The sequence below is a fragment of the Cryptomeria japonica genome, chromosome 6 (assembly GCF_030272615.1).
Source record: "Cryptomeria japonica chromosome 6, Sugi_1.0, whole genome shotgun sequence".
Taxonomy (NCBI): Eukaryota; Viridiplantae; Streptophyta; class Pinopsida; order Cupressales; family Cupressaceae; genus Cryptomeria; species Cryptomeria japonica.
This window is the reverse complement of record NC_081410.1, coordinates 648,323,054-648,332,545: the sequence shown is the minus strand read 5'-3', so window position 1 is coordinate 648,332,545 and position 9,492 is coordinate 648,323,054. Positions and strand designations below refer to the sequence as shown.

The window sequence follows — 9,492 nt, the reverse complement described above, 5'->3', positions numbered from 1 at the left end:
AAAGATGGAGAAGTTTGGCTACTCGTTGCTCGTCATGTGCCACAAAAACAATTGGTTGAAATGTTTACACATAACCTAAATAGACATATTGGATAAGAACTTTGCAAGTCATGCCTACAAACATTTCAACAAGTTGTTGAGAAAGGTTTATCCATTGGGAAGGTGCTTCTTGAGCAAGGTCTTATCAAAATATTTAAAGAGAACAAAGATGATCCTAATACAAAGGAAAACCTTCTCTTTTCAAACAAGAACAAGAATACCATTAATGATGGGGTCGTGGATGCAAACTTGGTGAAATCTTTAAGTTTTCTTGGAATTGGCTCATTAGGCAATCAAATGAACAAAAGGGCAACAAGGCCTTTGACACAAGGGAAATATACACCTTTGGGAGAACCAATTGAATCAACGTTACAAAAGTTAGTTGCAAATAAGCTTATTACTTTACTAGAGAATCGACCTCTCAAGCCAAACGTTAAGCCAACATGGTAGAATGACAATGAAATTTGTGAATATCATTGAAACAAAGGGCACAATACTAGCAATTGTCATATGCTTAAGAATCTTATTCAAGATCTCATTGAGAATGGCATGATTGAAGTTGAGGGGCAATCTTCCAATGAAGAACATGTGACGTTTAAAGATCCTTTCCCAAAACATGATAAAAGAAAAGCTCCAAAAATCAATTCCGATACAAATACTAATTATACCAATATTTCTTATGAATACACAATTTAACCACATTTCCGAAATGGGCCATCATGTGTCTACCCTAACTATCATAACTATCAAAAACAAAACCCCCAAATGCAATACAACTACTTGTGGGGGTAAAATCACCTTTCGAAGGCACTACGTCCAAACCCTCTTCATCCTCCGACCAATATGACCTTATTGGGCAACTTGGAAAAACATAAGCTCACATATCTATACTTTTAATTTCATATTTACTAAATATAGATTTAGAATGGCCAAATATTTATCCCTTAATCTGAACAGTAAAAGTTGCGTACAGCCTCCACACAATGGCATTTTCACTCAGAAGAATCTACTTTTTTACTTTATCCAGTTGCCGTGCGGATTATTGTCTTGTTAATTTCAAACAACTTTTTCCTTACAACGTTGATGAAAAGAATCCACTTTTCTGCTTTGTACTACATTACATTACATTTCATGGCTGGGGTTTATCCACATTAAATCTTTTGTAAATTGAATATATACTCTCCGTATTATATGCCAATCAGAACAACTTCGTCTGCATTCCCCCGCCACAGGAAAAAAAACACCAAGATAACAGACTTTCATAAATTATAGAAACCAGACTTCAAAATTAGAATATGTAATGAGGAAAAGGCCCAATTATCATTTAACAGCGTGGAATCTAAATAAGCAAAACGAAAGCCTTGAAAAATCTACAAACAAAAACATTATTCTTTAAATTTTCCAACTTTCTTCTTTAAAAATATATCTTTACCAGTACTTTTATCCTAATAGATATATATTTCTTGATATAGTTATAGGCAAATTGGAAGGAGTACCGTGCAATAATTATCCTTTCATACAGTTGTGCATTTAAAAGAACCGTCTCTTTCTTTTTACATAAATAGAAAATGATTCATTCCTCAAATAATTAACCACTGACCTCCTGTAGAATAACACTTTTTTTACAGAATTGTATATGTAAGATTGTTTATCTAAATTTGGGACGTGTTTAATCTGGTTTTAAAACCGTGCTATCTTACAATCAATAGTTTTTGTGTTATATGAACACAAAAATTGTAGAGTAGACATAGAATGACTGTGAGGTTTGACAGAAGCGCTGCCGCTACTGTCCCCCACTATAACACTAAGATTATGAACAAAAGACTTTTGAAACCAAAATAGCTACAACCTATTTATATAAAATACATCGATATATTCTTGTACACCTACTCCATGAAAGGCCTCGTTATGAGTGAAACAGGCCAGGAGTAATGGCATAAGAAACTGATAGACTAAAAATATAGTGGGGACTTTTAACAGGGGTTTTGACCAAAGAACTCAAAGTGATTATTAGTAAAGGCCAGTAGGGTACGTAATAAATAATGTAGTCCCAACAACCCACAATCAAAGCTTAAAACAAAGAATCAATTTTTCTCCAATGTCTGATGTGCAGTAAGTACGTAATGGACTTAATTTATTGTACTTGGTGGGGACTTCACCGCCGCTTAGCAGGGGCAATTTTCACCACTCATTGCAAAAGTTAAAGCTAAAGATATATCTATGACACTTGCTTGGCCGGTCAGATCAGGCCGAATAAATACAAAATATATAAATAAATGTGCAACTACTCCACAAAGTGGACAAGTTAATGCATAGCGATATATATTATATTAAAGAATTAAACGCGTGAACAAGTACGCCATTTATGCTTGGAATTATCGATAACGCTACAAAAAATAGATATATATGCCAGGTTAGGTTAAAAATAGCTTTTAAAAAAACCAAAAGAGCTTTTAAAAAAACCAAAAGAAGGAACAAATTTTGGCACCAGATCGTTCGTTAACTCAGGCAGTCAGTCGAGTCTGCTCACGGTACACAAATCAAACAATCTGCTCTGTTAATTTGACCAGAAAACGGATGCAAATATATTGTTATTACAGAGCTTTTTCCTGAATTTTATTAGGGCTCGGGTAAATAAAACCAGATGCGAATAATTGCCCGGCTCGCAAATAAAGACATTGGGAATGGACTGGGCGTTTTTGTTTTCACATACAGCAAAGAGTTTTGTCTGCTGTCAAATGAAAAGAACGGAATTGAATTGGGCTTTTTCGATATTCTCAGATGCAAAAGCTTTTTATTTTTAGCGGATTTATTCCCTGATGATGGGGCGGCCGTTGAGTAAACAACATGCGATGGCAGCTGGAGGAAAAGAAATATTTGAGATTTGTTTTCAAAATTGACATCCACCCATCGAAATTATAGAAGTTTGTTGGCCGAAACAATACAGACAATGCGGCCTTTTACATATCGACGTTGATATTACAGAACTTCAGAACACAGATCAAAGAACAATCGAACAATCTTTCGCATTGCAGGATTTCTTATCAGAGCACCGCATGCTTTCAATACATTACAAAAGCAACCATCTCTTAACATAACAAATTCGATTCACAGACGTCAATCGAGTCGGACCTTATACCAAATTTGATGAATAATATATAGAAACAACCTTGTAGAAATTCAGGAACTGTATAAATAATACACAACGAAAGCGAATGATTTGACCGCCTAATAAACGTGCCTCGCACATCGGCGATCGAATTAGCTCAAAACAAATTGCAACAACTAAAGTATAGCTTTTCAGCAATTATTATTGCTGTTCTCTACCTGATCGGCGCATTTGCCTTTCCAACCGTCGAGTAGCAAGCGGCGGACATCGGAATTGAAAGAGGGTTTGCAGAAAGAACCTGCAAAGGAAGCCGAAGAAGACGAAGAAGAAGTTTTGAAAGAGGGTTTGCAGAGAGAACCCGGAAAGGACCCTGAAGAAGAAGAAGTTTTGAAAGAGGGCTTGCAGAGAGAATCCGCAAAGGACCCTGAAGAAGCCGAAGAAGTTTTGGGCTTGATTCTTTCATAACAGTCAATAGAAAAAAGCGACAGAGACAAATAAAAATCATCCTTGCCCCATTTTTTCCTCGACGCAGTAGTAAGGATAGGATGGATGAAATTCACATAAAGCCGCTTGAATCCACCGAGCGCCACAACCACAGACTTAAGCTGCCGTGGTGCAGACGCAGCAGGAGCAGCTCGGTGCCATTGGCGTTTACAGATGGCCTCCCACAGAGCCTCCTCTTCCGTTGCCTGCCTCCATTTACTGCTCACACAAGCCACCTTTCCCAGCGAAGCAGCATCCAAATGCTTGAAAATCTCATTCAATATATCCACGTTGTTCGTTACTCCATCCTCCTCTGCTTCTCCCCTGCGCAACTTTGCCCCCGAGACTCGAACCCCCGACCTCCGCGAACCACACAGAAGCGCTTCCATTAATTAATCGATCAGAAACCACAGAAGAAGAAGTCACTCCTCTGAGCAACAATGGCGGAAAGCGCAGGCAGAAGTAGAAGAGCTTTTGAAGGGTACAATAATAATAGGAAATGTTGGGGGCATATATATGGGAGGGGGCAAAGAGAAAAGAGCAGAGAGAAAAAAGAAAAGAGAAAGGGGTTGGTCAACGGAGCGAGGGTTCCGCGTGGCGACAAGGGGCAAACCAAAACTAAACGCACGTCTCTGCCTTCTCCGCTAAACGACAAAGGGAGAGAAAATGTCGGCCTCAACGCCCCGCCTCTTATGGTCACCACACCACTCAGCGCTTTCTTCTATTGAGGGCCGTGCCACGACAAAATAGGTGGCCCCCACGGGTTATAGCTATTTCTGGTTTTAAAATGTTATATTTGTATGTCGTGTTATATGACATTCGCGTGTCAATCGATAATGTGATTAATGATTCTGATTTTCATGAATGTCATATAACACAACGTACGAATATAACATTTTGGAACTAGAATAGCTGCGTCCGACCCCACGCTAGATATCTTTAGTCATAGCTGAGGGCCCCGGGTGAGAAATTTGACTGCGTGTCACATAACCTTTTTTTTTTTACGGTTTTGACATATTACATATGAAAAAAAAAGATTTGCTATATAAGTTTCTAAATTCATACCCAAAAATCTTGTTAATAATGAAAATATAAATTATTCTAAAAATCTATATTAAAATATTATTTCAATCATGACAAGTTTCCAAATTGATGATATGATATAATAGGTGTGAGTTTTTTTTATGAACATTTGGGACCCATCATCAAGATTAATGAGACCATAAGAAGCAAAAAAATGAGTGTTTGCAAACCAAGAGGGAGGGAGATTGAGTGTTTGGTCTCTTTCTCTCTCATCTCCCTCCTCTTTTTATGTCTGCAAACACTCAATCTTTTGCTTCTTGTGCTCTCATTCATCCTATATGATGGATCCCAAATATTGATCCAAAAAACTTGCACACAATAGATTGATATATAAGACAATCTTATTAAAAATATTTTTAAAAATAAATTGACTAAATTTATAAATTCATATAAAAAAATAGAAACTAAAAATTCATATTAAAATATTATAAAATTAAAAAATATATATATTCCATCAATTCAACATATTCTAAATAAGTTTTTTATAATTAATTTTAAAATAATATATATCAATATTATAAATTATAATACTATATAATATATATTATTTATTATAATTTTTTACGATTTATTACTAATTTGAAATGGATTTAAAAAAAATCATATCAATAAATAATAAATACGATGCAATAATTTTGTTGACTATGAAAGGATAAAAACGGCCATATAGACCGTCAAATTGTAGGCCTAGGGCGAGGTTTGGTTTGTTGGGTTAGCGTTCCTTAAGCTTGGGTTGTGCAGCTAACTGAGTAGCTCTAGGGCTATTGTCTGCTTTTTTTCATTTGTCCTTTCCATATACTATTCAACGTGCAATTATTATATTCAAGTCAAAGGCATAATTGTTGCGGTGGTGTATATATAATATTACAAAACTAATTAGTGTTTTTTTATTTTATTTTGGAAAAGCAACTTTACCTACCTAGAGAAGAAAAATGCATGGCCTCTTTTGTATTTTTCTTTTTGCTTTTGTTTTATATTTAGGTTTATAGCTTAGGTAGGCTATTTTAGGCTTTTTTTTTTTTTTAATGTGATAATATGTAATTTGACTTTTAGTGTATTTTGATATTTTTTATATATGATTTAATTGTTTAGTGATTTAAAATTTAATTTGATATTTTTGGTTACATTATAACTTTTTAGAATATATTTGATTCAAATAAAAATTTATAAGGTAAATATTTTTGGTCGAAGAGTTATGAACCATTCAGATCGTATATGTAGGACCTCTTTTCCGACATGAATACCTAATGGGTCTGAATCTTGGAGGCAAGAATCACAACTCCACAACTTAACAATCACACTGTGTCATTATCGACAACTTGTTTGATTCAACTATTATCAATTTGTTTGGTTATTAGATTATACAGATTATTATTAATTATTATTGTTTGTTAAGTTATTATCAATTATTATTGTTGATACAGGATAATATATGATTTGACTTTTCAGTGTATTTTAATACTTTTATATATGGTTTAATTATTTTAATATATTTAGTGAATTAAATTTTATTTTAATATTTAGCTATATTACATTTTTTACGAATTTGTTTAGGATGATGTGGAGGTTCAAAGAATGGGGGATTGAGGGAAAGGTTACCAAGGTGAAAGAAATCCTAGAAAGTTGCAAAAGGGAAATGATCTTGAAAGTGAAGGTGCGGGGAATGGCAAGAACACGTGAAAATATGAGAAAGTTTGTAAGCCCACCTAAGGCTAGAAGATGACTTAAACATCTTCATACTTAACATTTGAGACGTTACAAGTTTTCCCTTCCCAAAATTACTTACTCTTAAACAATAAAAATATGGATGCTCCAAGATCTTTGTTCCTTTTCAAGTAGCATCTTCTACAGGTGGAATCTGTTAACAAGTCATATACTTTGCAATGCTTTTGTTCCCCAACTCCTTCACCTTGGTATTAATGAATGTATCAAGTACCAATATTAACTTTCCCTCTTCATCAAAGGGTAGAAAATCTATTTAATGTGTGGCATGTTGTCCAAGGGACCTCTTGAGGTAAGACACATGGAAAACACTATGAACTTTGATATTTCTAGCAATTACAACTCATATGCAACTTGACCACTCTCGTCAAGATCCTATAAGACCTATAGAAGCGTGTTTTGAGATTTTTAACCTTAATTCTTTTGATGGAGGATTTCGTATAATGTTGATCTAAAAAATATTATATCTCCAACTTCAAATGACCTCTCTATGTGATTCTAATATGATTAGGATTTTTTAATTATAAACTTGTTGGAGGTGATATTTGATTGATCTTAATATGTCTTGGTTGCACTTCACCATCCAATTGTTAGCACTCTACTTTCAATGAACACTAAATACAACCATGAATGGAAACATACCAATGGACATCTAGTGGGTAGTATTTAGCAACATTCTCCCAAATGTGAAAAACTAAACCCAAGCTAATTGCTAATCTAAAACATAGTTCCTTAAGTACTCCCTAATCTGCTTGTAGACTATCTTCATTTGCTTATTTGTCTGGGAATGATAACTTGCATTGAGAGTGATTTTTGTATCAATCAAATGAAATCTACTATCTCTAGGTCTTTGACAATATTGTTAGACAACTCATGTAGCCTAGACACTTCTCTTAGAAATAAATCAACCACTTGACATGCTTTGAGCTTTGAATAGATAACAAAGAAGTGTAGATATTTCATTAACCTATCCATAATAATATATATGCAATATTTACCATGTACCTTGAAAAGACACATTCTACTTTGTTCTATTGATAAGCTATCCATTATTTGATGCATATGAGGACACCCTCCTTGGGGCCCTTCAATGATAATCTTTTTTGTAATTTTCCCTTTGATCTTGTAGCATCTTTAATATCCTACTAGAGTTGTATCATGAAAAGCTTCCAACGCTAATTGTCCTTACAACAAACACACATTAAGAAATATAAGACAAATGAATCTCGATCCCACATCTTATCAATTCAAATCCACCATCATTAGACCAAGTCCACACATACAGAAATGAACCTAAAGAAAAAAACACTCGAGATTATAAAATCTAAAATCTTCACCATAACAAATCCTAAAAATCTAGAACCAAAATACATCACTTTCCCAATCATCAATTAAGAGTCCCAACTATTTAACTTGATGGAGACATTTATTCAATTATCTAGGTAGGCCTCTAACATACCTCCAAATTTATCCATTATAAGCAAATGCATATGCGTCTCCCCTTGTCATACATTTGATTATTGCAAAAAATGCGTGGTATTTTGGGAGTAAAAACAAAAGGCAATATGAGGGTAAGGTTCGTCGTTTGCATTGGAGAAAGAGGATCTTTGGCCACCTTTTGTAGAGGGTGCTCGTGAACTTTGGTTGGCTTACCTAGTTGACAAGAACATGATGAGACAAAATATAGGGGAATCTTGTGAGTGGAACAACACAACGCTCAATAGGGATAAGCTTCACATTAAAATCTCAAATATATGGTATTGCCCTAAATTTTATGGTCATTTAAACGTTTTTAATGTTGTAAATTGAATAGGTTGTTTGAGCCACCAATATTATTAAATATAGGTCAAACATTTTAAGCAAGTGAAAAATTTAAAATCTTATTATCACAAGTATATAATTTTTTAATGATAAAGTTGTACAATTTTTCACAATGTTGATAAACATTCAAGAAAAAAATTACCATGTACTTTGGCAAGACGTGATAATTTTGATAAAATTGTATAATTTTATAAAATAATATCTGACATTACCAAATGATTTTCAAAGTTTGATCTAGCATCATCATGGGTGGTGACTAGATATAACGTGAACATCATTAGAAATATCTATTATCTAGTTTCTAAATTCCATTTTACCTTCGTCTAGGTACCTCTTCATGGATCCAACCACTTCTCTCTCTTCTTTTCCTCGAGACCCTCTTGGATCCCCTTCCCATAAAATAGAATTGGCTATCTAACTTTTGACTCTTATGTTTTTAATTCAATAGAATGTGCATGATTAGGCTTGAGTAATGTGTTATCTTTGCATTTGAACTTTTTTTCTTATGCACCCATTTCATGTTATATATTTCTACATTTGTTTTTGTTTTCTTATGTTTTTTCCATTTTTAGTATGTTATTGTCATATTTCCATTTCTTGAAGGTACATGTTCATGGGGGCGAAGGATGGAAGGATTACAAGCCACAAAATATAGGAACACATCATGGTCAAGAAGGCATGCATGTAATTAAGTAAAGAGAGTGACCTATGAGGATCCATGATAATAGATGTCAAAGGGGTGGATAAGTGTGATCAAGTAGATGTTTTAAAATGAAGGCCTAAATCCCAAATAAGATGTGATAAGCAAACACAAGCAAAGGTGGATCCAAAGCCCAGGTAAATCTTATATAAAATGTTAAAATTAAAAAAATTGCATTTGAAAACCATAATTAGAACATGAAAAACTCTAAGGTCAAACCTTAGGTTATGTAGGAATGTTAGGTTCACCAATAATATAATGGAAAATGCAAGTCACTTATACTAATATCTAGGACCAATGATTAAGAAATAAAGAAGAAATTGAATAAATGAGTTGCAGCTAATATCAAATAATATGATTGTCGTAGAAATGAAATAAAATAAATGTGAGGCACTTAGCTCTAGACTTGTTGAACATTGTAATATATGGTTGAAAAAAAATTACTTGCTAAGATATATAAAAAAAGGGCATGTGAGATAATTGTTCTTGATTTATAAATTCAATTATGCATTGTATGGTTCACTTTGACAAATGT

General features: G+C 33.9%; 1 protein-coding gene across 1 annotated transcript; it reads right to left on the bottom strand.

The window, feature by feature from the left end:
- Positions 1-2,955: 2,955 nt before the first annotated feature.
- Positions 2,956-4,150, bottom strand: LOC131060697 (F-box protein GID2). Its single transcript, XM_057994029.2, has one exon. The coding sequence runs from the start codon at positions 4,018-4,020 to the stop codon at positions 3,340-3,342; it is 681 nt and encodes a 226-aa protein (XP_057850012.1). The 5' UTR covers positions 4,021-4,150; the 3' UTR covers positions 2,956-3,339.
- Between the last annotated feature and the right edge of the window lie 5,342 nt (positions 4,151-9,492).

Excerpts from the sequence above, each read along its gene's own strand:
- LOC131060697 (XM_057994029.2), bottom strand. The coding sequence starts at position 4,020 with ATGGAAGCGCTTCTGTGTGGTTCGCGGAGGTCGGGGGTTCGAGTCTCG.